Source organism: Bombyx mori, chromosome 15 (genome assembly GCF_030269925.1).
Source record: "Bombyx mori chromosome 15, ASM3026992v2".
In the NCBI taxonomy this organism is placed as follows: Eukaryota; Metazoa; Arthropoda; class Insecta; order Lepidoptera; family Bombycidae; genus Bombyx; species Bombyx mori.
In genome coordinates, this window is record NC_085121.1 from 7,752,534 (window position 1) to 7,778,579 (window position 26,046).

The following is a 26,046-nucleotide window of genomic DNA, read 5'->3' on the forward strand; positions in this document are numbered from 1 at the left end:
CGATTCTTGAAACTATATCGTGAAGAAGTTTCCATGTTGCACCTGTTAGCAGACTCTTCTCAACTGATTCTTTTTTTAGCATTACATGCGAGTGCATTGCAAAAAGTTTAATATTATAATTAAATACATATATACGATTGCTATTAATTTTTATCGAGTCCGGAATCATTAGTGCACAGCCAGTCAGTCACTTTTTTATGTTTTCTTTTTTTCTATAAATTTCTTTATTCTCATAACTCGGGGAAGGAAGTTATTCTTACAGTAATACCAGAATTAGGTCTCTGCGCATGATACCTAATTGTATTTAGACATCGGCACATGTTCGACAACTCAGCGTCAGCTCAGTATCTACTCATTTCAGCATTTGACAGTTGATCAGTGACAATTTCATATAGATCAGCTGGTCTCAATCTAAGATTCCGTGTACCATGGGTACCAAAGTATATAATATTAAACATACACAATTATTTATGTTTAATTAAATGCAACAGTGATTTAATACACTATGTAAATAATTATTCTATGATAATAATTTTGAATGTTAAATAAATTAATTAATAAAATATTTAAAAAATAATAATATGCGTATTAAGGGATTGATTACAAATTAATAAGAATAGTTTGATAACGACAAATAAAAAAAGAATTGGCGACACACGAGTGCTGTGGCACACTTTGAGGGCCACCGATACATTTTATTGATTTTAAACATTCAGACAAGAACAAACAAACCTTTACAAAACATACTCATGTATTTATATCCTTATATCTGTATACATTGATATTTGTCATTCTTTTAGTTCCTTATGATAATTTCTTATAGCCCCTACAAAACTATTTCATGTCATCGCAGGAGTCATCTATGAATACTCCGGTATGTTTGAAGTGTCGTGGCATATTTCGTTGCTAGAAAATAAATCAAGTATGGCGCCTTTGGGTTGACGTGTTCAAAATTGATAACTCTCAATCTAGAAAATACAAGAAAATGAAACAATTTTTTTTTCTGGGATTTAAAATATTGTTAGCACTCAAAAAAGGTCACGATGACGTCATAACGACACAAAGTCAAAATTTCCTACTCCATACATAGGCCACGATGTTATTAATACTATTAGATATGGACTCTGGTAATTAAAGCCTAATCAGAACAAAAAAAAATCGTCACATAACTTTAGAGAAACTTGAATTTCATTAATCATTATTGTCCGACAACAAACACATGGCCCTGCATTAAATATTTGTATATTTAACAGTTCAAATTCAATAAATTTACAGAGCATTCCGAACTAGCGCAATAAGGTGGCAATATTGTTGTATGCTTATTTTATTTACAATAATTATAAAGTTCAATTTAATGAATAATTCATAATAATTGGGCGAATTTCAAACATTAAAAAGTAATTTCGAACAACAAAAACGGTAATAGATACTATTTTGAGATATATTAACAATGGTAGTAACAAGTACAAAAATATACCTTTGATTGCCAAATCATACATTAAATGGTATAGGCAATTCAAATTCACTAACTGTGAAGGCCATTTCACATTCACATTATTTTAATAAACTATTAAGTTAAGAAACTTAAAACAAATTTAGAATCTAAGATGTGGTTTATTCTTCATCATATGTCTGAAACAAAAAAAAACATATTTTTTGGTGACATTTGTTGACACGGTTGTAGTATTATGAAGTTTTATTTATTGATTTATAAGTTTATAAATCTTTAGTGTCAATAAATAATTATTTACTAACAATCACGTCTCGTTAACTGGTCCCGTGCTAAGTTCGTAAAGAACTTGTGTTACAGGTACCAGATAACCGAAATAAATGTAAGATTTTTATTATACACATACATATATTTAATATACATCCATAACCCTGGAAAAGACATTTTATATTTATCATACAAGTATCTTCCCTTGGCGGGATTCGAACCCACGACCCCCTTGTCTAGTGACCATGTCACTTACCACTACACCAGACTGCCGTTAATAATAAAAACTTCAATTATTGTAACAGTTTACCACTATAATTTTATATAACCTCCTATTTAGAATTATCACTGCCACTGGTATTATCACTTACTTGTCGAGAGTTTCCCAGAATCCGAGTAACACGGCGCGATCCAAATGCCGCTTCGTCCGACTCAATTGGAGAAGAGTGACCGCCCAACGCGCCACGTTCGCGTCTAGCTTCATCTCATCATACTTTAAGTGGAAGGCACAGACTGTAAATGTAATAAAAAAAATACAATAATCAGTTTACCCTTTTTGAACGAAGTTCCACTTCATTATATCAATGCAATCATTTTAGAAAGTGCCAAAAATAAATTGTACCACGTGAACTCAATGAAAACGAATAAACAAACACAAATGTTCTATGGATATTTTAGAAATGAAAGCACTGGGTTAAGACTTTTTCAAGGAAGTCAAAGGTAGTGTATATTTCTTCCTTCGAGAATCACATAAAAAACTATTAAATCAAATCAACATTGATGAAAGTGTCTCGTAAGTGTAAGTATTAAACCGATATAATATTTACAGAAATCAAAGTACAATCCTCAGAGCTGCCATTTGTGGGCATAACAATATGAGTTCTGTTGTACTTACTATTATCAAAGATTTGAACTGGATTTCCGTCCCACGGCCATCCTTTAAACTGCCAGGCAGGTCCCTGCACGAATACCGCCACAACACGGTCCCATTCTGCTGCTGATAATCTTCCAGGATTGTCTACAACTCGATATGGCACCTTAAAGTGGGTGACTGATTTAGAAGTAAGTTTGCATAGGTAGATAACTCCTCAATGTCTCTTTAATTTTTTGTTTCACTTCTTTGTGGGCCAGACATGTTTAGAGCCCAGTCAGCATTAGTGATTACCGGAACCTAGACGCCACAGCAAGATTCGTTTCCCACGGTCAAAGTTATAGTGATGATAGTCACACAGAGAGTAGCTGGTTATCCATTATGAACACCAGTAATGGCAAAAGTAAACAAAGAAACTCTATACGATTTTAGTTTGAATAAGAGCAACTCGTTTACTTGACAATACTGTCAACTATCCACTACTGTGATATTGTTATAATGTTATAAGCGTTGTTAACACTCAAATATGATCACTTTGTGGCAGATAGATACATTTGTGGAACATACACGTGGATCATACTTATTTGGTGAGGTTACAATGTATCTATCTGCCGCAAAGTTTTAACTACACTTGCAGTGCGCGAGAAATGAAATGCTAAAGTTAACTATTCCATTTATCTTACCAAGCATATTACAATGTGTTTAAGTTGTTTTTCTCTAATATTCTTGGACTAAGATTCCGGTTTAATATCTAGTGGACTATGAGCTCAACAATAATAAACAATATATTTTCATATTCTAATTAAGAAAACTCGTTGCTAATTATTGAAACAAACCGTTATTGTAGTGGCATTCGTTGGTATTTGATCGCCAGTTTGACCTTTTCTTCTTTGCAAAAGTACTTCATTCTCGCGAACTGCTCCCTCAGTTTTTTTTTGCTCTACAGTTACAAATCTGAAAGAAAAATTATTACTATTAAAATTTATTTATTACTTATTTATTAACTTTGAACCTTTTATTTTTCCTACAACATTTTCCCTACCCCACGACTACTCTTGTCGAAAACGTAGACAGGACTTCAATATTATCTTCGGTTTTGAGAACTATGTGAGCTAAATAAAAATACTCACTTGAGATCTTGAAGAATATCTTTAACATTAAACATAGAGATGAGTGACGTAGCTGCGGCGGGAATGATAATGATGGGAGTGCGTGAGGGCCGCTTTCCTCCTGCGGGAAGTCGGGCTGCGGCCACCGGCAGCAGCTCCCTGCGACCAGGCGTGCCAGGCATAACAGCACCGTTTTCTAAAAATATATTTTTTGCCTCATTTAAAACACGATTGTCATTGATCGACTAAAACTAATTTTCATTTAAATTAGATTGCATAATTTATTTGTGCTTGTTCACAATAAAATAAATAATAAAACCTAATAAAACTTAATATCAGTGATGTGAAGTTTAAATCAGATAAAAGCCATCCCTAAACAACTATAGCCCCTGACTAGACTATATAGAGTCATTGCTATCAGGTGAATGATTTTGTTTACCCTTTTAGTGCTGACCATATTTTGCAAAAATTGCTGAAGGATTATTGAAAAAAGTCCCTTATAGAAATCTTTGACTTAAAAAAATATATAAAAAATAATTCTAAATACAGAGAAAAATAATTTTAAATGATTATTTATAAATTTTATATACTTATTAAAAACGTTATAACATGTGCGCGCTTAGACACTTCTGTACAGGTTGATATCTAATACCTAAAAAACTGCGCAAATAGGCGTTATTCCCACGCTCCCCACTTTATATCTGTTAATTGAGAGTCAATCTATCGACAATTCGTACTATAAGAATTAACATACTTTATAATTAAATATCGGCTCCTGGCATTGCTGAAGTCCATGGGCGACGGTAACCACTTACCACCAGGTGGGCCGTACGCTCGTCTGCCTACAAAGGCAATAAAAAAAAAAAAACCTAAATAGACTTCAACAGTCTCACATTTTGCTGAAACAAATGTTTTTGAGCAAGACTAAAATGAAGATTTAATATATGGTAACTTTTGGATTTGATTTAAGTTGCGTACTTACGTGGCATTTGTCTTGGATGATTGGGCGTTTGAGGGGCTCGAGCTGCTACAGGTACACTTGGTCCTTCTGTTACTGATTTCAATGTCATACCATGATAGGTACCCATGGTATCAATCTTGAAGCCTTCCGTTTCTGAGGAAAAATAAATCAAATTAGAATTTGAAACATATTACAAAATATTGAATTTAATAGATATTTACAAAGATTATACATTATTAGGGAATGAATGTGCAGTGATTTGTTTAAGATTATTTTTGTTCTTGATGTCTTACTACACCCTAATTAGTGATCTATCGGAAGCCAAATTTGCAGTTGTTTCAATAACCAATTCAATAAGTTACCATCCATAAAACGCACATGACTACTTCATGCCAGAAAAGACAAAACTAAAATACAGACTCTGTATACTCTACAAACCTTCCTTTTGACGTATAAATCTTTCCTGATCGTATCTGTTATACTGTGTCTGTTGTGCAGGTAATACAGTAGGCTGTTGCAAAATAACAGGTTGTGCTCTCGGAATCCCAGGTCTACCTTCTTCTCTAGCTTTGATGCTCGCCAAATGAGCTAATATGCTTTTAGCAAACATCTACAATATTCAATTTCATTTAATATATTATAATTTTAAAGATAACACCATCAATTATTAAATTGTCTTATAATAGATCTATAATGACGCATGAATGTAATGAAAATTCAAGAGTAATCAATTTGTATTATGCAGACGTATCTAATTACAACACTTCTCACATGTGCTAAGTGGAGAATTTTAAAGATGTATATTTTGTAATTATAAATACTTAGCTGTCTACTTACTTTCCCATTACTTTGTAATACTGTTGTTCTTGTCCGCCACTGCCTTTCTCGGCTGATGATATCTTTAGTAAGATCCACATCATAGTCAAGAATGGCTCTTAAGTCTGAACCGACTACACCCAATGTATCAGAATAGTCATTGCTTTTGATTGTGGTTCTTTTCTTAGCTAATCGTTTTGCTTTGATTGCTGCAATTTTTTCTACAGACATAGCTTCAGAAAGGGATCTAAAAATTGGAAACAATTACTCAATTAGAAGAGAAAACACTTATAATTTATTTATTTTCTGTACATATTGATATTTATACATATGTTTACACCTATTTAGATATCGAATATTTGATGTGGTGACTGTGTGGTGTGGATCATCTTTTAAATCAAAAAGATTAGAGAAGGGGTAATTAAAGATTATTGATATAGAAAAAAAGACAAATACCCAAATTGTTTGCTTAGAACTAAAGATTTTTTTTAAATTCATTTTCTAAATTTCATCGAGAGCCACAAGGTACTTTAGACTTGGTCTTCTTAAGTATATTTATGATTAAAGAACTACACGAGTTTTATTGTGATAAAACCTATACATGTACAAATTTTAAGAGATCTTGGAACACTGAATTTGGAGTACTTCATGATGAATGATGATATACAGTTCTTAGATATAATTCACAAAGTCTAGGTGAATTTATGTTATCACACTACATTTTGTTAATAATAAAAAATGCCTAGAGGCAATGACAATGACCCATAAAATTGCAAGAAAACGACCATAGTTCCTGTTCTGTTAAGGCAAATAGACTACACACTACTTGGACCTTTGGCCACCTTCCGTGAACAACAAATGTAATTTTTCAACATACAGAAGACTGATAAAAACAATTAAAACAACCTGAAGTAAACCTATTATTTTTTTGTCGATTATTTTAGCTGAATGCAACAAAATCACCAAAATGGTTCAGTGGCCACTGGCCACAAATAAAACTAGTTTTTACTGATAACTGACCTCATAGCATCTTATTAATTATTAAGATATTTATGTTATTCTTTCATGCTTCATACTGTTTGCAAACTAATGGCATAATTAATTCCATTAAAGCTTCTGGCCCCTAATTTTATAGTCTAAATTCGTAGTACAATATGATTGGACAAATTATGTATACATATTTGATTTGTCTTTATTGTTAAAGCTCATTTCCATTAAAGTAATAGGAATTGCACATTTTTGCACATGATGAAACTACTAACTCATTGAGAATGTACACCTGATATATTTTGTATAATAGTAGGTTCAGCTAAGTGATATAAAATTAAAAAAATTAATATTATTATAAATTGGATGAATTACTTGATATTGTCCACTGTGACTGAAGCTTCCTTAGGGGCATCAAGCCTGGCTGCCAGTTGTTCTCGGACCTTCTGAACATGAGTTTCCTCAATTCGAGGTTTTTTTGCAGCAGATTCTCCTCCATCATTATCAAGTGTGCGTTTCACCTATGTAGTAGTTTAATCACTTAATAACTTCAATCAATAAATGGGAATAAAATTCACATTAATTGGTCCTACAGTCTAGTCTAGTGAAAGTGTTATTTATAAACTTTCTTACTCACTTGAGTCGGAATTTCAAGGGGTGCACTTTTATCAATAGAGGCACAAGTAGCAGTCTCTCCATTTAGATATGCTAATAGCTCTTTACGATCTGGACGACGCACAGGTGGTATATTTGCAGCCTAAAATTTTTTTGAGATCAATAATGTGTTATGTGGAACATCAACCATACATGTTTTATTTATAACTAAACTTCACTTACAGCAGCCTGCCTGACATATACTGGATGAGTCAGGTGAATGTTCTTGAGAATAAAAAGAAGGCATTCCAAGGTGTAATACTCTTTAACGCTGCCTTCCTTTCCAGATCTAAAAAATTGCATAAATGGGTACAATAAGGCTCAACATTTTCAAAGTTTATTTTCCAATAATAACACAAAGTACTTACCTCCAAATAAGATAGTTTGTCTTAACATTTTTTGGCCAAGAGAATTCACCGAATATTATTTGGTTATCGCGTTCAATTATTTCTCTTTTATTTACGTTATACTGACGAAGTAAACTGAGTGGGTCCGCCATGATAACTTCACACTCAACTTTATGTTTATTTTCTCTCGGACTAGTCAAGTAAAAATAATGACACCAATTCTATTAAATATACTGTAAGTAACTTTACACCCCGGCCTAAAAAACTAACCGGGATAAACAGAAAACGAAACACATTGAACATCCATGGTGAACATTTCTAAAATAGTAGTTCCATTTTTCTAGCTGAAAAGGCGTAGGTATCAAACCATACAGCCTTATCTTTCGTATGTGTCTTTTTAAAAATTATTTGGAAGGAAATGAAATGAAGTTGATTAATTTGAGCCATTAATAATTTGGAATGAAATCAAATGAAATGAAATTATATAAGGCCAAAATATAGTGTCAGTAAAACAGTGGTCATTTACTAAGAATTTTTCAATGGAATTATTGAAAGAACTCGAGAAGCTACGACAAGCTGCTTCGTTTCATTATTTTACATCTATGCACTTTCACAGATGCTAAACAGTTAATAAACCACCGTTATTACACATTTAAACCAGAAGTACGCTTCACGTGTTCCCGCCAATGTCCAAATTTTAGCTTACCCACTTAGGTGGGTGAACGAGCTTAAGGCGCACCTGAAGTTAAGTGGTCACTGGACTCCATAGATATCTATAACGTAAACGCTGCCACCTACCTTGAGATATGAGTTCTTAGGTCTTAGTTTTTACAGTGCAACGGTTGCTCTATCCTTCAAACCGAAACGCATTACTGCTTCACGCCAAAAATAGGGATTTTTTTATAGGCAATTTATAGGCAAATAATAGTTTTTTTTTAAGTTTCGTGTGGACTCACAAGATTTCCTACCACTAGTAATTACGCATTTGTTATGTAATTATTTCATTAGAAAAATTGGTGCCTGGTGCCTGCAGGATTCGAACACCGGTGCATCGCAAGACACGAATGCATATCCTTTCGGCCACGACTATGGAGGGTAGAAGTAAGGAGTGCCATCTCAATATGTGAAAATGTGTCAGCTGAAAGGGAATGAATTATGGTAGCGCCATACTAGCAACTGGAAATATTTTAAAACAGTGCCACAAACCTATCATTGTATTAAAATACTATAATAGTATAATTTACTTTGAAGTCATCGACGTGGTGGCCTAACGGATAAGACGTCCGGTGCGTTCGTGTTGAGTGATACACCGGTGTTCGAATCTCAGGTGGGTACCAATTTTTCTTATGAAATACGTACTCAACAAATGTTCACGATTGACTTTCACGGTGAAGGAATAACATAGTGTAATAAAAATCAAACCCGCAAAATTATAAATTTGCGTAATTACTGGTGGTAGGTACTTACTCTCTAGGTGGTAATTACTCTTGTGAGTCCGCACGGGTGGGTACCACCACCCCGCTTATTTCTGCCGTGAAGCAGTAATGCGTTTCGGTCTGAAGGGTGGGGCAGCCGTTGTAACTATACTTGAGACCTTAGAACTTATATCTCAAGGTGGGTGGCACATTTACGCTGTGGATGTCTATGGGCTCCAGTAACCACTTAACACCAGGTGGGCTGTGAGCTCGTCCACCAAACTAAGCCATTAAAAATTAAAAAAAAAAATACTAAATTAAGAAGGAAGGAATCACTTCCTATGTAAATAGTAGTAACAATAAATAGTATTTAGTTGAGGTTTTGTATAATGCATAATAATATTTTTAATTACACAAGTCACGAAAAATATTACAATTTTTAACCCAGCACACTCTGTTTAAAACTACTAATTCATGTCATTTCCATTTCGGCGAGTTTTCCAACCACTTATGGAGGATTTATGGAGGAGACTTTTTCAACTATTCACTTTTTCACTTTATCACTTTTTCACTATACAAAATAGTGCTCCTTACTTCTACCCTCCATAGTTTCCATATAAAAATGTTAAATGTTAGTTCACTGTAGCGACATGATGGTTCTCTTTATGCACAGACGAAATTGGGAAAGACTTTGGTCAATGAAAGAATGTGACAGATGATGCAGAATAGAATTGGGGATTGGGGAGTCCACCCAGTGTTCAGCTGTAAGCAGCAAATTACTCAAAAATTTCCATTATATGCTAGGGTAACAAGTGTGATATTTAAGTAACAGATGTAAACAAACCGAGGGTTAATGTGCGGAGTAGAAGAACACCATTGGCAATGGCAGTGTCACCCTAATTGGTAGCTTTTGGACAGACATCCTCAACGAATCCTCAATTAGAAATGTACAGAGAATGACAATGGAAGATCTCAAGTGAAACATGTATACATAAAATACGTAAACTTGTGCTTATCGGATTCCTTCTAGTAAAATTATAGTAATGTTTTTCAGTTGCATAAAAAGTGCACGAGTTCACAGTCCATCTGCCATTAAGTTATTACCGGAGCCCGCAGACATCACGACTTAAATGCCTTAAGACTTGAGATAAATGTCTCAATTGTATTATAAATATATACTTCGAACTTTACACACAGTTTATTATTTTTGTAAGATTGGTTTTAATTCACAATGTTATCGGTTCATCGTGGAATTTATTCGTTGTAAATTATGCGTTAAGCATATTTTTCAATAAATACACTTCGACTGGGGATTGAAGGAATTTTAAGATCTAAGTCTGGGGAATCTGTGGGAGAAAAATAAAAAAAATAATACTTTGTTCTTTTGTTCTTTTGCATCAGTCTCAGGCTCAGTCAAGCCTGCAGTATAATTATCATCCCCAAAGCAACAGTCCAGTGTTAAAACCAGCGCGGTGATTGGTTGAAAATCTCTCCATGGTATTGTAAATTGTTTCTAAACATGGCTGCCGGTGTCTGATAATGAATATTTTTGTGGTTTTTATTTAGAAGAATTATCAAACTGTTCAATGTATTATAGTTTATTTTACTGATAACATGACATAGTGGATATATTCGTGACAAAATGACGTCAACTCCTAAGGGTGAAAAATGCGCACAAGGTAATTTATGCATTTCTCTTCTCTCCAAAGCTTAATTTGAATTTATTTTGAGATTTAAACATTAACACGCCCAATATCAATCGGAAATCGAAATTAATATCTTAACCACTTTATCAACGTTGACAAAACCACCAGTTTAATTTATAGTTTCATCTAAGTTTTACTTTTGAGTTATTGATTATGTTAGGTATGTCTAGTGCCGATGCTATTCTATTTTTGAAATGATACATATGTGCGTATGGCACAGTTTTGTTATTCCATCAAGTTTTACCTGAAAAATAAAGATATTTTGGAATGAATCATTATTTACTAAAACTTAAAATTTATCTGAGTCAGCTACTGTTATCATTTCGTAGTACCGAAGAAAATAGTTCATAACAGAGTTCGTTTCGCTTGAACCTTTATAAAAAAAAATACATACACATTTTTTATAATAAACACCTTACATGTAATTTTTACTCTATTGCTCATAATTTTATTATTTTAAATTTTGTAGTTAGAAACATTGGACATTAATTTAAACGGAAATTTATTTCACTCGAAGATAAATTGTCATTTTAGATTGTATGAATTGTGAAAGCCAACATTAATTGGAACACCATTAAATTAAAATGAAGCTACAATACATCACCAAATTTTACACCTTAAGACATGGTTTTTATATAACATGATACACATTGCTTTTGATTTATATTATTTTAAAGTTCTGTATTACACCGTTTTGATATTATTATAACACAAGACGAGGCCTCGATACCACACAGTATACCTTGTTTCATATGACACAGTTTCAATACAGTACTCTAGCAATTAATATCTTATATGAGGGATAGTGTAGGCTACTAAAAACCGCATTTCAAGCACCACAACTTCAAGTTAAAATTATAAAACAATAGTTTCACCCAAAAATAACTTTTTTTTTCTGCAAGTCTTTTTTAACATTGTTTTACCAGTATATATCAAGTTATATATTTTACTACTAAAAGAGCCTTTTTTTTTAAATGAGTTGTTAAAAAAGCTTGCTTGAACATTTTTATGCACTGGGAATTTGCTGAAAGCACAGCTTGATCAATAATGTCTATAGCAATTGGACTACTATGTTGTCTCTCTGTCTACATTTTTATTGTTTTTCACTCAAAAATGAGGATAGTGACCCACCCAATATAATTTGTCTCTATTTACTTCTGTCCCTCGTGATTTCAGTAGTTTATTGTAGTTTTTCCTGTCGTCTTTACAATACCATCATTTTGGAAGTCAGCCTCTGGAGCGCTTCTCCTGCATCTGTCCCATGATCGAATGCTTCATCAATGCCAGCATATTTGATTGAATTAAATGTCCAAAGAAACTAAGTTGACGTTTTAGCATAAAGAGGCAATTCGTTTTCTGTTATGGCCTATGTCAGACTAATCATCATCATTATCTGCCCTTCTCCCAGTCACCTGGGGCTGGCACAACATGTTTTCTCCCTCCATACTCTATCATATACCATTTCTTCGCTCACTCCCCACTTACACATATTATCTTTCATGCAATCCCTCTATTTCTTCTTAGATCTACCTCTTCTTCTAAAGCCTTCCACTTCCGACCAATATAACAGATAAGCCTATCTCAGACTAATATAACAGATATTTAAAAAATAATTGAAGAAAGACCTTTTGTTAATGAGTATCGTTTATTTTGAAATATGCCCACCAGTACATGTTTCAAAATACATAAAAACTAGTCCATGACTTTGAAAAGACCATCATCTCCAACTCCAATGAAACTTGAGGCGATTCCATCCTCAGATAAGACCATGGGCTGTTTTTTTTATGGCACAGTCAAGGGGAGGGAATGATCGAATATGTTAATCATGGAGCCACTATTATGGGGACTTCATACACAGGGTAAATAACCAAGTTGCGTGAGGAAATACGTAAGCCGCCGCATTACAAACTCGAATTGATGAAACATGTAACATCTTTCATATTCGTCGAACCTAGCGGTTTCTAACTATTTCCGTGGATATAAGAACATCTTAGGGGTCAAGTTAAAGATAATGACACAGTAGTCGACGCGGTTCACGATGTTTAAGGCATCAGTTTAAAAAAAAAAGTGATGTTTAGCTATGGAAAAGATGTACAAAGTGTACGTAAACCAAAAAGGTGACTACGTCGAAAAAAAAACATTTAATAAAAGACAATTACGTCATACGCCTTATCACTTTTTAATGAAAACACCAGATTGGAAATGTTGAAACATTTTAATTTTAATATGTTTAAATTATGAATTATTTTCTATTGTGTATAGATAAACTCTTGCGTGTCAAATAATTAAAATGAATGGGTTTGGTTGACATGTTATTAAATTATTTAATAATTTTTTAATTGATATTAATCTAATTAAAATTAAAGAAAAGTTCGAAGTAGTGTAGTGAAACATTTTAGTAAGTGAAATACATAAAATATCGGTTTTATTGTGTTACTAAATACTTGACGCTTTGAAACCATGCGTAGGTATATTGTATGATTGATACTGTTTAAAATAAATATCAAACTACTGTCGATGTAAAGTAAATCGAAATGCAGTCGATGTAAAGTATATCTTTGAACCCATGAGGCCTTTAAAGAAAATAATACTGTGATTAGTGTTTAGAAACTCATCAGTGAAAGTAGTCAAGTTGAATATATAATCAAGAAATAATTATATTTTAATAAGGCAAATTTAGATACCCAAGACATCGTCTTATTAGAGATATAAATAATTTTAATTGGGCAATTTGCAATTATTTACATCATTAAAAAAATGTAACATAAGTGTATTGTGTGTTTATCGACCATAAAATAAAAATAATTGTGAGCTAGATATAAGATCTCTGCTTTAGAATTAAGTATTGTTGCCGAATTTCATATCGTCGGGCCGAAATCAAATTTTAACCAAAATAAAGATGTACAGAATGGGTGTTCTAGAACGGCTTCCATCAAGAAGGAATAACGCCGTGTAATAAAAGACTAACTTGTACAATTTGTAGGTTTGTGTAGTCACCCTACTTATTTCAGCATAGAACCAATCAAGCCAGTCAGATTTAAATACCTGTAGGCTTCAGTAATCAGTCCATCAATTAACACAAGCTGTAACCGCATCTCTCCATCTTGATAGAGCAGAAAAGAAAGTTGTATACCCTAAACTCTGAATTTTAGGTTTTTTATATATTTTGTCTGTCCGATTACCTTAGAAATAAAAATAGTAAATTTATTGAACTAAATGCACCTAAACGACCTATAACGTACCTAAAAATAAAAAAAGAGATCAACGAACCAAAAAATCAAACCTGGAAAATTATAATTTGCGGAACTACTGGTGGTAAGACGTGTGAGTCCGCCCGGGAAGGTACCATTAGCCTGCTTATTTCTGCCGTGAAGCAGTAATGCGTTTTGGTAATTAACTATGAAGGTTGGGGCAGCCGTTGTACTATTTAAACTGAGACTTAAAACTCTTGTTTCAAGGTGGGTGGCGGCATTTTCGTTGTAGATGAACTCCGGTAACCATTTAATACCAGGTGGGCCGTGAGATCGTCCATGCATTTAAGCAATAAATAAAAAAGATAGTTTGTATTCATCATATGCTTGCAAATGTTTTCTGTAAAAGTTTCTGGCCAAGCTTGATCTCGAACAAATAAGACAGTAGATCATTGTTCAGCTATGGGATCGAGCCTGTCTGTCTTTAAAAAATAATATTCTTCACTACTTTTATTTGAGTCGTCTATTATCAAAGGTGGCAATCTGTGCATTTGGACAAAAAAAAATTATTGATATGTCAATACAGATTGATTTGAATATAATCGTCTCCTTCAAAGAATACGGTTCAAAACCTGCATTAAATAAAGGTTAATAGTTAACCTGTTATTTATCTAAGATGTCGTTCAGAAGAGTTTTGTGACTGCCAATGGAATACAAAGTCAATAATTCGTTTTTCTGATTTTCCAATGATTGTCCAAAAGTCACATTGCCGGCTTTGATAATAGACGACTTATTTAATAGACTCTTACCGACTGACTGACTCCCGAATTTCCAGCGGGAGAACTACATTACTGTTCTCCTTTGCTCTCAATATTGACTAATTCTTAATTTCAAAAATATATGTAATCTTTTAGGCCACGACGACTTCAAAAACCATCAGTTGTCCTGTATACGTTTTAAACCCGAAAATTTCAACGTTTTTTTTATAAGAAAGGAATTAATAAAACCTATTCCGGTGGACCGAATTGTGAGTCTAATGCATTCTCGAATTCATTTGAACACACACAAAAAAAATCATCAAAATCGGTACAGCCGCTTAGGGAGGAGTTCCCTAACATACATCCGTACAGTAGAATAATATATATTAAGATATACAATGAACTAGGTAAAAATGCTGAAACAAATAAAAATAACTGAATTAATTACAATGATAAATAAAAAACATCGTTTTGCCGCGTGTGTATGTGTAAATAAGAGTTGTTACAGTTCGATAAAAGGCTTGAGGCCTAACATCTCTTGAGCTGCTTCGCAAATGAATTCGGTGCCGTGAATGCAAATTAATCTAGTGATATCATTGCTTTTTTACGTTTTTTGTCATTATTTATCTTTTAAGGTCATTAAACATTCTATAAAACTTCGAAATAAACGGCACTTATACTAATCTTCCGCGATATACCTTGATGCCTTGTATTTTTTTTCTTTCTAAAAGGCGCTAGTTCTTGAGGTTTTGTCGTTAATGGTATGCAAAATAGATAAATCTATATCTTAAGCGCATTTATTCTCTATTTTAAATTTATTGCAATTTGTAAACTACTTATTAAAGCTCGTAATTAATTATTATACATTATTAAAATTCCCTCATTTGGTTTGTAAAACACAGTGCAGGTACTTTATGTAGAGCAAACTAATTACTTACTTAGTTATAAAGCCGTTAAATAGAAAGTTATTTATAAATTTGTGGTCAAATTTAAATATGAAAATTAATGTGCTCCTTTTGAGCATTTAATGCACAAAAAGTATATCACCTATGCGAAGTGCTCGTAAGAAACGAATGATATTTAAATTAGTACTTAAGTTAGACATTTAAAAACTAAAGAACTTGTTTTGGAGTTTTAGCTAGCTGAATTAAGAAAATAAATTTCTATGATAACTCATAGAAAATTATTTCTTTTACCAAACAAGAATGATCAACAAGAGTGGGTTGTACTACTATAGTGCTACTATAGTAAAAAATTGGGGTGTCACGAATACTCACATTTTGCAGTTTCTGAATAATGACCTATTCAAGCTGTGGCTGTTTCCCAATGGCCAAATCCAATCAAATAATTTAAACTGGGTAATAGGTGTGGAAAAATTGAATTAAAACAGTTATAACTATTCATTTAAAGGAAAGGCAATATTAAATTCCCATTACAGTGCGTAAAAAATATGGTAGTAATAATAAGAAATTCCTAAGAAAATCATAATTTTCTTTATACCCATTTCGTTTTGTTGCGGTTAGTGAGGCGTTCTCGTCTTGTGGCACGGAGTACATTTGTAACAGTTATTCGAGCTATTTCATAATGTTCCCCTGAAATAGAGACCCGTTATGCCGTGCCCATTTGCACTTGCCACACGTTATCTCGATCACAAAAGCGCTCACGTAATAGTGCTCTTTGCAAATGCTTTGAACGATGCAAACTTGATTTTACTTTGTTGAGATGTTGATGACGATACTCAGGATTTATCTTTCCTCCGTTGTCTTGAATTAATTAAGGGGTCTCTTTATATCCGAAATAGTTGTAATGAAAGTGAAAGATTTAAGGCCTTAGAAACTTGTTTGTAATTGTTAACAAGTATTGAAGGGTTGGTACTATGTATATGAGTTCTTTTAACTTATGTCTTTAAAAATAACTGTGATATCAGTTCACGGCTTAGAGCTTAAAGCTTAATAGTGCATTTAATAATCGTGGATTTAAGCGGAATTATGTTCGGAAATCATATTAAAAAAAGTTCATGTTTATACGGATACTTAAAATTATCGAAATAGATTATTGCTTTAAATTGCAAATTAAGTTTAAGAATGCCACGTAAATATTTCAGTTATTTCACAGATACAATTCATAAATTTTTTGCAAGAATCTTGTAAAATATTGAATATCGACAGTTTATGCTGGATGTCCAAAGGCAACAATCTTATTCAGTTAATTATGGTAAGGTTATGATGATCATTTTGATCTAGCCTGAATTTATACTGATTTCGTAACATTCTTCAGACGAGCCAGAAGCATACGTGAGAAAATTCGCGTGTGAATTACTGTACGCAGTTATGGTCAATTATATGAATTGACAAATTGCTATTGAAAGGTTTTCAACCTTCGATGAATGCACGAATATGTTATGGTATTTTTTGGAATGTTGCAAATAGCGATTTCTTTAAAAACGTTCAACCAAACTCAGGACGTACAGATTTTATTGTCCAGTCACATTTTAGTGCCCAAACAATACCATGATTTTTAAATAACTCTAGACTTACTGGAGATTTGATGTTCGTTTTTTCTATAGTTAGTCGTAGTAGACGGAGAGTGCCTGCTGGAATTACTGTGTAATTAATGAAAATAAAGATGATGGCGACATCTCCTTTTATGATCGCACAAAGTGCCAAGATAGTAGAGTTCACCTGTTTTCGTCTGCGTTTATTCAGTGACTTTTACAGCATGATTTCTGTCATTCATAAGCGACGGTAACCACTTAACAAGGACTATAAAAACATCGGCATTCGAATAAAAATAAAAGTGTGCAATAAAAACTAAATCCTTCGTTTGTCATTTATAATCGACGGTAACCACTTAACAAGGACTTTAAAAACATCGACCTTCGAATAAAAATAAAAGTGTGCAATAAAAACTAAATCCTTCGTTTGTATATTAAATAGGTAAAAAATGTAGCTGAAAATATATATTTAAAAATGAGTTTGACTATAATAAGCAGAGGTCGGAGTAGGTAGATTGATTTAAGGTCGTTGACGTCAAACGTAGAGGATAATATGGAGATGCCTCCAAAATACTGGAACTTCATATTTATTATGATATTTGTTCCGGAATTTTGAAATTAGCATGAATCTGTGTTTAAGGTGAAAAACGTATTAATAATATCAATCTACGCTGATATTTACCTGAAATGAAACATGTAACATGTTTGAGGCATGCTCTTCATCATATATCAGAGAAAATAAGATCAGAATATTACGTACTTCCCGCACAATATGGATAAAATGGCATGTCCATATTATACCTTGACGCAAGTATATAAAATCAAACTATGTACCTACTCCGGCCATTAATAATAAGTATCGACTATATATAATTTAGAATTGGCACCGAAGTATACTAGAGTGTAATGATCGGACAAGTCGCCTAATAGTAGACAATCCCGTTAGGTGAGGTATCACGATTGCAGCTATTTTATTGGAAAGTAAGTTACGCGACCCGTAGTTAAACGTAGACTGGTGTATCGATCGTGGCGAGCTTCTGTCGGAAGAAAATTCTAACACAACGCTTAAAATACCGACCAATGTAATTCATACTGTTACCTAGTTATGAAATTAAACGCAATATTTGAATATAGTTTTAAAGCTGGAAGAAAATGGTACTACTCAACACGGAACTTTTGGTTTTCTTTCTAAATCAAGTTTTAAAATGATGAGAAAGTGGTAGCTTGAGCGTGACTTGATGTATCTTCTTTCATTAACAATTTAAATCTAAATGGCGAATTCCAATTGAGGTTTTGGTTCTTTCTCTTCGTAACTTTACTTCTATGTGATTGTCAACTTGCTCATTATAATTCAACATGTACCTGGTACTGTAACAACGGTCAACTGGCATACATTTTTAGCACCATTCTCGGGCGCGAGTGCATTCGCCTATTATTGCAACGTATCCAACATTTGTACGTATACGTATTGCGGATTGTGGGATGTGAATGGCATGCGTTCGGAATTTGGATGAACCATTGTCCAGCGAATCGCTGATTTAGACTGATTGAATGGTATTTCCTCTCTGTATGGTTGGCTAATTTTGTATAATCTATGTACATAATATGTTGCACTCAATGGTTGCTGGTGTGTATCGCTATCGGAGTTGGTTTTAGTTTACAGAACAGACTATATTTGGCGTCCAATTGCGTGCATTCATAACAAATTAGATGTTAAAACGCAAATATGGAATTTAAAATTTGAATGAATTTATAAATTATTGCTTTCAAGTTTCAATTAATTTGCATAGTTGATCGTTTGTAAATTTTTCGAATAACTATTTTTTTTTTTTATTGCATAGTTGATTGGGCGAGCTCACATCAGACCTGGTGTTATGTTTTTACCGGAGCCCATAGACATCTACAGCGTAAATGCCGCCACCCAGCTTGAGATATGAGTTCTAAGTTCTCAGTAGGTATAGTTACAACGGCTGTCCCACCCTTCAAACCGAAACGCATTACTGCTTTACGGCAGAAATAGGCAGGGTGGTGGTACCTACTCGTGCGGACTCACAAGAGGTCCTACCTATCACCAGTAATTACGCAAATTATAATTTTGCGGGTTTGATTTTTATTACACCATGTTATTCCTTCACCGTGGAAGTTAATCGCGAACATTTGTTAAGTACGTATTTCGTTAGAAAAATTGTTACCTGCCTGCGGGATACGAACACCTGTGCATCGCTAGATACCAATGCACCGGACGTCTTATCCTTTAGGCCACGACGATGAAATTTACTATCTACCTACTTTGCATTTCGTAAAAAAATTTGAACTAAAAGCAATTTAAAAGATTACCAATTTTTCCAACGAATACTATTTTATTAAGTAGTAAATATTATTATATACATCTAAGCAATAAAAAAAGAGACTTAATAACCGGGTACTTTGAAAATAACAAATGACGTAGAGCTAAGCATCAAAATACGATTAAAACTTAATTATAATTGACATCAACATTTATTTCTGTTAATCGTTAACATGTTTTCTTAATGTTTTGGCCAAGTTGCTTCGGTTTTCGTCACGTGTAGATCATTTTATCATAAATAGCTTTCGCCCGCGACATCGTCCGCGTCGAATAGTTCACAAATAATGCTTTATTTTAGAACAAATTTGGTTAGCATAAAAAACGTTATAGTGAGCCAACCTTAACATACAGACATATGCTGTCGCGGACTTTTTTTTAGATCTTTTAAAGGGGAACAATTCTGTCATACATTATATTAGCGAAACTTTAACCGTTTCTGCAGCTCAAAGCTCAAAAAAGGGAAAAAAACTCCGATTTTGAAACATTCTTTATTGGTGCTCCACTTGTATTAGTTTTAGTGTGATGTTATTATAGCCTATGAGTCGACTATTATCAAAGGCGGCAATCTGACTTTTGGACAATGATTGGTAAATCAGAAAAACGAATTATTGACTTTGTATTCCATTGGCAGTCACAAAACTCTTCGGAACGACATCTTAGATAAATAACAGGTTAACTATTAACCTTTATTTAATGCAGTTTTTGAACCGTATTCTTTGAAGGAGACGATTATATTCAAATAAATCTGTATTGACATATCAATAAAAATTTTTTGTCCAAATGTACAGATTGCCGCCTTTGATAATAGACGACTCCTATAGTCTTCCTCGATAAAGGAGCTATCTAAGACTGCTATAATTTTTCAAATACCAAATTCAAAAACCAGTAGTTCTTGAGATTAGCGCTTTCTAACAAACAAACTTTTCAGCTTTATAATATTAGTATAGATTTAATTTTATTGACTTCGGTCACGATATGTCTTTTGTTAAATTTATAAAGGACTCTTTAGACATCATGAAACTAATCTTCTTGGAACATGAAGAAGAAATCTTATTCGGATTTATTACGGCTAATCTACCCTTAAAATTAGAATACATGAATTTTTCGCGGCAAAAACATGTACTATGGTGATAACCAACCGTATCGATTCATAATGAATTCAAAATTTACTGGTGGTAGGACCTCTTGTGAGTCCGCGCGGGTAGGTACCACCACCCTGCCTATTTCTGCCGTGAAGCAGTAATGCGTTTCGGTTTGAAGGGTGGGGCAGCCGTTGTAACTATACTGAGATCTTAGAACTTATATCTCAAGGTGGGTGGCGCATTTACGTCGTAGATGTCTATGGGCTCCAGTAACCACTTAACACCAGGTGGGCTGTGAGCTCGTCCACTCATCTAAGCAATAAAAAAAATATGAAATAATTAATTGGAACACATTTTTGCCTTAGGGAAAATAAATACATAAGGTATCGGCATAAACGTGTTGAACTCAAAGGGCAGACATAGGCACAGCCAAAGATCCCAGAGATGCGCTCGACACTTTCACTCTTGATGGTGCGCCAACGCCGTCTGTGGAGTGCGGCCGCAGTGGTGTCGCGACGTCCTAAGCCGCCGCCGGTTTTCACACAATTCGCAGCTTTTATAATCGAACGAAAGCATTTGTCGTAAACGCACTTGTTTCGTTCTACGATTTATTGTGTAGTGAATGTATGCACAAACCATTATATGTATATAGGCGTAATAAAAGTTTTTTTAGTAATGTGGCGGAGGCAAATTTAAAGAAAATTACCTTTTTCATTCAGTACCTATACGAGGTGCATTAGAGTTGGTTTTAGTGAGTAGTGTATAACATACAAAATACAAAGAATTTGAGAAAAAAGTGTAATTCGACAGGAAAGCTTTATGCGTATTAAGAAAACGTTTAAATGTTTTTATTACGTCGACGAGCAAGTTACTTTTGACATTCAGACATGATTTAAAAGAGCTTATTTGACATGGGTATATCAATATGATACGAACCAATATGTTCCAATAAAATCTCAAGTTACAAACGAGAAATCAGGTGATCGACGACTGTACTAGTCGGCATTGCGAAATCAGCTGGACATGTTTTCTCCATATCGGAGATACACACTGCCGACTTATAAATGTTAACATGACGATCGTCCAGACTCCACCGACCGACGCGGACGCTCACTGTAAATAAATAATGATCTAATTGTATATATCCACTGTACATGCTATTTCTGAGTCTGACGACTCGAAGGTTTGATACTTTATCGACGGCCAGCTACTTCAGTGGCATGTGATCTTTTGATGTAAAAAGGTGGTGAAATTATAAGAAGTTTTGTTACAATCTCAGTGACTGAATCTGATCGTGTACCAGTACAATGTTTGGAAACTGCTGCCAATATTGCTCATTTGTGAATTAAAAGGATTTAAATATTGTGTTTCGTTGAAAATTGTGGAAAAACGCCAACAATGCCGCACTATGATGAAAGTTTTATTCACGATGATAATGCTAATCAGCGAAGAAATAAACGTAGCTATCGTGTGTACAAAAGTGGATCTAGTCCTTTGACGTTGCTACATAGTAATGAAGTATTAAATGCTTTGGAGGACAAAGCCTCATCAGCTGTCATTAAGAGAAATATCATCAAGAATTTTAAGCATCGGACTCATCGTTATGCGCCTCGTTCAAATGGAGATTTACAATCTCTGAACTGCAAGTACAAGAAACCTGATATAATAGTGGACCATTATCCGTGCATAAGCACGTTTGATCCTAACAAATATTATGATATAAGAAATAATAATGTACTCCCACTAAGCTCTTGTAAAAGTTTTGATAATTTGACGATTAGACGCGAAAACAAGAACGGTGTTTTCAAAGATAAAATACGATACGGTACCAGTTTACAGAACTTAACGGATGACAGAAAAGTGAAGTACTCAGGGCCGCCTTCAGGAGAACGTTTGCCTTCTACGTGCAAAGACGATAACAGGAATTCTTATTCAATAGTTGATGCTCACCGGCGATCACCTCAATGTGGAACTTCGTGTAGCAACCTAGCTCCGACAGCAGGCGTTTACCGTCAAATAAATAATGACGTAGCTTGTGGCAAATCTGTGAATGGTATGTTTCGGCCAATATTATATAACTTATTAGTTAATAGAAACTCAGTTAAATGAAAGTGTTGAAATTATATAACGTTAGGTATAACATCAAACAAAGCTATTTGCTTAATAAACATTTAGATACTTGAATTAAGTGGAAAAGAAATTTAGAATAAAAAAAAAACTTTATTTAAATGAACAAAAATTGCGTAAAATTACCGAAACGTGTATTCTACTGATTAGCTAGTGTATATTTAGAAACTTGTCTGGGGTACCAGTATGCGTAGGTCACTCCTGGAATTCTAAGTCTGACCAATAAAAACCATGGGACACCCAAGAAAAACCATTGGGTGTTTAGTAAATTATTCAATTTGCAGACGTGCGCTTGAAAGTCCTACGTAGTGTTTACCAAAAAAGAAGAAAAGTTTTCATTTCATCTACAAAGAAGTATAAAGTTCAGGGACTGGCGATCTAATTACAAAGCTTAACAAAGTTAAAAGAAAACATTCAGAAGATTAAAAAAACCAATACAGAAATTTATTTGCCTAAGAATTCAAATCCAGTTCCAAATTTCAAAATTAGTAAAATTATTAAAGTCATGCTTTTAGAAGTAGACCTTTCTTCCTAGGAAGTCTTCGAAAAAACCACTTTCTAGCTACACAGGCATGAGTGGAGGTTATAGGTACATTGATTCTCATTGATGATCTTGTATAATATAACGTAATAGACGCGGGAAAACTGTACTATTGTTAGAGTAATGTTAAAGGCCGTGAAAAAACATAATTACACTCCATACATTATTGTTAAAAAGTAAGCGAATTCCAAATTAATTGTCATGTATTCAAAGGAAGACTAAATTGTGTATTCTTGTTTATGTATTAGTTAATGTCATTCTTTAAATAAATAAATAATTTAAGAGATTCGCGAAACTGTTATATCCACGGTTCACCGTTCTCGTCGAACGCTTCGATGAGAGTTCAACGTGACACCTAGTTCATTACATTAGCCTTCTGAGTTTCTCGCTAGTTTTTCTCAGTGGGTAGTAATCATGGTTTGGTAGTGGATGCGTTTGCGAAGCTGCCCTTCAAATGTTAGGCCTTCTTCGGCAGGCAGTAGCTAGGCTTCGCTGATCCTTTGCTCTCCCACCCGTCCTCGTAAAGCTGGAAAGGCCTAGGGGCTACCGCCTATCTGTATCCAAAAGAAAGAAAAAATTATGGTATGGTTTATGGTATGTTTTGTTGATTCTGAGATAGAGGTTGAAAACAACTTTCATTTTCTAAAATCGACATTATTTTTCGACCAGTTTTGATAAATCTTAGATCTCACTGTATCCGTACATATTGATTAGATAGATCGACTTTCGTTTTCTGGACTTTCTTATTTCTTAATGATATTGGTGTGTACTTACTTTGCTATTTTTCAAACGGATATGAGATTACGTAAACACGCTAAAAAGCTTCCTGATTGAAAATAAAAACAGATTGAAAATGTATCTACATAATTGTTTGTTACAGTTAATACCCAAAGCAAAACGTATTTAATGATGAAAAAATATTGTCCTTAAGTTTAAGGGACGATTGACCGTGACAGGACAAGCGTTATACCCGAACTGCATGCTAAGTAGAGAGCGTCAATATTTAGTGTGCATTTTATGATATTGTGATGTGTGTGTATTGAGTAGTGACGCACTCCGGCTTGGGAAGCGAGTATGACCCAAGGCGACGGTCTGTCGCGATGCAGTGTGTAGAGGTTCACTGGTTCAATTCAGTCGACGCCACGACTTGCGTCCTCCTGTCGCCTTCGCGTTTATTTATAAACTGAGCGTCACCGCCATTACATTGATAAAATGTTTACAACTCGTGTTGCATTCTAATTTAAAGTTTATTGGTAAATAATATGTGGATTTTCTATTTGGACTCAAAGTGATATTAAATCTAAAAGTATTTGTGATAAAAAGCCTGCCTTTTGATTTGAGTCATTGTTCGGTACGTACTTTGTTCACATGCAGTAATTTAACAATATCCTTTTAAGTATTTCGTTAACGTAACTTTAAATATATTTCCTTATTCATTGGTTTGTGTTTGCTACTTGATTACTATAATGAAGTTTTAGTTTTTTATGAAACTTAACCCTATCATTTCTAAATAAATAAAAACCTGTGCCTTTTCTATTTTTATTTAATAATAATAACGTATTTGGTGCAACGATTCTATTCTGGCTATCTGTAACTTGTTGGATAGTGAGCTTTATATTTACTCTAAACATTACCTTGAGGTAAGGTTATAATTAAACCTTGACTTTATAAATTCTCGCTTAAAACATTTGCCCTTGTTGAATCCATATAAGCAAATTCTAATAGTCTATAATCGCATAAACAAACTGCGATGCTAAAAATCAATCAAGTAACGCAATTGTCAAAATTACAGTCTTTTGTTATTAAAAAAAAATGGCTACATTGTTTTTTAATTCATTGGTATATATGCACTGTATAACACTACGATTTTAGAGTTGTTATTTTCTATTTGACTTATTGAATCACAAGGTTACCAACAAGGTAAGCACCAGATGTTATTAGAGTGATTACTTCATACTGCCAATTTGATATAACGTAATTGGGATTGGACGATGAAAATGATTTCGACATTGTATTTCAGCTTCGTATATAATATTCTTTGTATCGTATCGTATGGTTGAATCTGACCCTTAAAATATTAAATGGTGATAATTGTAACTATTTATTCCAAGCATTGTTATTAATAAATCATCGCCATGGTGTTACGTTTTGTCAAAAATGTAGGTCAATAGAAATATATCCGAGAATACCTACCTGATTGACGTTTTTGATGATTAAGGAAAAATACAACGGAGCCTAAAGCGGGGGATTTTCCGGTGAGGGACAACTGGCGAAGGCTAACTAATAACTATGTATTCATATGAATCAAATATGTTTCGTAATGTAATATTTCGTGACTATATACGTAGTACGGAGTATATAACTCATTGCGCTACGTGCGTAAGTAAGATGCGCAATCATAAAATATTACGATAGGGAATTTATAATAAAAATTTGGTGTCGACCATAAATCAATTCTAATACAGATTAATCAAATTATATACTCGTTGGAGCAATGGTGTTCGAGGATCGTCACGTCATTTCGGATCCTCCCGATCCACTAACGGTGCTTTTAGGTACCCCAAACACCGGTCATCGTTCTCGTCGGACCCGTCGCTTGCGACGAAGGGCTCTGCGAGTAAATTAACACACAGACACAGCCCACTGAGTTTCTCGCCGGACCTTCTCAGTGGGTCGCGTTTTCGATCCGGTGGCAGAACTGGCAGATTCTGCGAAGCATGGCTCTTGCTAGGGTTCGTGTTAGCAACATCGTCAGGTTTGACCCCCGTGAGCTCACCTATTAGTTAAGGTTACGCTGATATGGTCTCTAGACCATTAGGTAGGAAAAAAAAGAGGATCGTAGAACTTAGTTTTTTTTTTATTGCCTATATGTGGACGAGCTCACAGCCCATCTGGTGTTAAGTGGTTACTGGAACCCATAGAC

The 26,046-nt window shown here is 34.0% G+C and overlaps 2 protein-coding genes and 1 long non-coding RNA gene across 36 annotated transcripts in view; 1 reads left to right on the plus strand and 2 right to left on the minus strand.

Annotated features, from left to right (window-relative positions):
• Positions 1 to 646: 646 nt before the first annotated feature.
• Positions 647 to 7,829, minus strand: LOC101739411 (parafibromin). Its single transcript, XM_012692543.3, has 12 exons — positions 7,484 to 7,829; positions 7,299 to 7,404; positions 7,099 to 7,218; positions 6,837 to 6,982; positions 5,496 to 5,721; positions 5,097 to 5,268; positions 4,680 to 4,811; positions 3,719 to 3,893; positions 3,425 to 3,542; positions 2,613 to 2,754; positions 2,089 to 2,230; positions 647 to 1,632 (listed from the first exon to the last, which is right to left on the minus strand). Exons 1-12 carry the CDS (start codon positions 7,612 to 7,614, stop codon positions 1,596 to 1,598), a joined length of 1,647 nt encoding a protein of 548 aa, XP_012547997.1. The 5' UTR covers positions 7,615 to 7,829; the 3' UTR covers positions 647 to 1,595.
• Positions 7,830 to 10,348: 2,519 nt separating this feature from the next.
• Positions 10,349 to 26,046, plus strand: part of LOC101746299 (guanine nucleotide-releasing factor 2) — a 43,897-nt gene continuing 28,199 nt past the window's right edge. For 21 of the 34 annotated variants that reach the window (XM_012692426.4, XM_012692429.4, XM_021349611.3 and 18 more), the window contains exon 1: positions 21,559 to 22,508. In XM_012692426.4, the coding sequence (XP_012547880.2) occupies positions 21,854 to 22,508 (655 nt within the window). In that variant the 5' untranslated portion in view covers positions 21,559 to 21,853. Of the gene's footprint in view, positions 10,557 to 21,558; positions 22,509 to 26,046 lie in introns of those variants that run through there. The other 13 variants (XM_012692436.4, XM_062672497.1, XM_062672496.1 and 10 more) reach the window with 4 other exon arrangements.
• Positions 21,240 to 24,268, minus strand: LOC134200190 (uncharacterized). Its single transcript, XR_009975002.1, has 3 exons — positions 23,898 to 24,268; positions 22,406 to 23,677; positions 21,240 to 21,568 (listed from the first exon to the last, which is right to left on the minus strand). It is a non-coding gene; the product is annotated as an uncharacterized LOC134200190 (long non-coding RNA).

Excerpts from the sequence above, each read along its gene's own strand:
- LOC101739411 (XM_012692543.3), bottom strand. The coding sequence starts at position 7,614 with ATGGCGGACCCACTCAGTTTACTTCGTCAGTATAACGTAAATAAAAGA. Across the intron at positions 2,231-2,612 it reads AGTTCAAATCTTTGATAATA|TCTGTGCCTTCCACTTAAAG; the intron begins GTAAGTACAACA and ends TTACATTTACAG. Across the intron at positions 1,633-2,088 it reads TTCTGGGAAACTCTCGACAA|ACATATGATGAAGAATAAAC; the intron begins GTAAGTGATAAT and ends TTTTTGTTTCAG.